Source organism: Austrofundulus limnaeus, unplaced genomic scaffold, assembly GCF_001266775.1.
Source record: "Austrofundulus limnaeus strain Quisiro unplaced genomic scaffold, Austrofundulus_limnaeus-1.0 Scaffold329, whole genome shotgun sequence".
Taxonomy (NCBI): Eukaryota; Metazoa; Chordata; class Actinopteri; order Cyprinodontiformes; family Rivulidae; genus Austrofundulus; species Austrofundulus limnaeus.
This window is the reverse complement of record NW_013952731.1, coordinates 188,170-189,983: the sequence shown is the minus strand read 5'-3', so window position 1 is coordinate 189,983 and position 1,814 is coordinate 188,170. Positions and strand designations below refer to the sequence as shown.

Genomic DNA, 1,814 nt, shown 5'->3' with positions numbered 1-1,814 from the left:
CGTACGCACAACTTAAGAACAAATTTGTGCATACGAACGGTTCTTGCATGAGGCCCAATGAGTGCAAATTTTGTCTACACCGTACAATGTACTGTTACCATAAGTCATAACACACTTTTCCTGACTGAGCAGTGCATTATTATTATTATTATTATTATGATGATTATTATTATTGTTGTTGTTTGGGGTTTTCTACAGCTGCAGGACAAGCATCAAACCAAAACCTGTGACAGAACAAGAACTGAAGAATTGTAATTAGTGTCTTTCAGTGCTTAGGCACATTTAAATATGCAAAATTTAAAACAAGTCAGATTGAATCTTTATTGGTCCACAAATGAACACTTTGATGTTTACCTGTGGTATTGCACGTGAGCAGCTCCTCCAGGTGTAAAGCATGACAGCATACTCCTGACCCTCCTCCAACATGTCATTCTAATTAAAAACGATAAAAGCACACGAAGAGTTTCAGACCGCCACATGATTTATGACAAATACTCTTGTAAACTGAAAGCAGAAAAACAACCACGACATGCATGAATGGTCGTTTATGTTGTGGGTTATTTTGTTCCCAGAGGGTGGAGGAGAAGATCCACCCTTCCTCCGCACACAGTGATGTTTGATCCACCCCCACCAAGTAATTACCCTGCACTAATTAGACACAAAGACCTGCTATTTCTGACAGGAGATGGTCCGGACCATCCCTTTGTTTCGGTGCCATTTGCTGCTGCAGAGAACCAAATGTTCTGCTGAAGAGTCAAGCCCTTCTCTTAAGAAGCCTCTGACCAGCCTCTCATTAATGCATCTGTGAATTTATCTTTCTCAACAAGTCGGGACAGAAAGAAGGTACCATGCTGGAGTGAACAGTGGCCTGCTCGATGTATCTGGCGATGCCGGTGACAAATGCATTTCGGTCCTCAAAGTTGGTGTTGAAGTTGGGCTTTTGGAAACAAACAAACAAAAAAATWGTTAAGTGCGTGAGCTTGCATTTYACAYAYGTAAAAGAATACAGTGAAACCCACTACCCAGAACAGAACCGGGCCAATAAAAGCATGTTTACTGACATCAGACAGTGTTTTTCAGTCTGCAGAAGACGAAGCCAAAACAGCCATCATACTGACCTGATACATGAGCGAGGAGGGGAGGGGCTCGATGCATGGCTGCTGGTCTGGGAGCGGCAGCTCCTCCAGCAGGTCCACGTTGGACAGGGCGTCCTCTAAAGTCACTGCAGACGTCATGCTGCTGGAAAAGGAAACAGCATCGTTACAATCTGAATCCAAAAACACCCAACTCTGCAGTGGCTGCTTCAGAATCGCAACAGAATGCAGAAACCTTCACAAACTCAATTATTACTTCTGTTTGTTTCAGCTCAAACATAACTGTAAAACTGCAAAACTAATAAAAATAAGAACTTAGGAAGACCAATACCACAATGACAACAAACACAACAAAGAACCTGTACACAAATGATGAAGACGAAAACAAAAGAAAAATGAGAAAATAAAACTAAGAATACAATGAAAAGAATATGATGAAGAAATAAAAAAATACAACAAAGACGAATAAATACAAAGACAACAAAGAAAAGAAATGCTGTACGAAAAAAGACAAATATAAAAATAAAAATGCATCAAATACAACAAAGACAAGAATTTAAAATGAATAGTACAAAMAAGACAAAAACAATTAATACAAATACAACAAAGATGAACTCAAAAAAGATGAATACGGCAGATATTAGACCAATGAAATAGACAAATTAGACTAAAGGGCTCGACACACGGGAGGCGACGTCGCTCGCTCTCCATTCATTTCCT

The 1,814-nt window shown here is 39.8% G+C and overlaps 1 protein-coding gene across 2 annotated transcripts in view; it reads right to left on the bottom strand.

Annotated features, from left to right (window-relative positions):
* Positions 1-1,814, bottom strand: part of cyfip1 (cytoplasmic FMR1 interacting protein 1) — a 77,949-nt gene that overhangs the window by 46,181 nt on the left and 29,954 nt on the right. Inside the window, exons 2-4 of one of the 2 annotated variants that reach the window (XM_014022421.1) lie at positions 1,119-1,239; positions 848-937; positions 355-432 (exon numbers count right to left, since the gene is read on the bottom strand). In XM_014022421.1, coding sequence (XP_013877875.1) covers positions 355-432; positions 848-937; positions 1,119-1,235 — 285 coding nt within the window. In that variant the 5' untranslated portion in view covers positions 1,236-1,239. The remainder of the gene's footprint in view (positions 1-354; positions 433-847; positions 938-1,118; positions 1,240-1,814) is intronic. The other variant, XM_014022422.1, reaches the window with a different exon arrangement.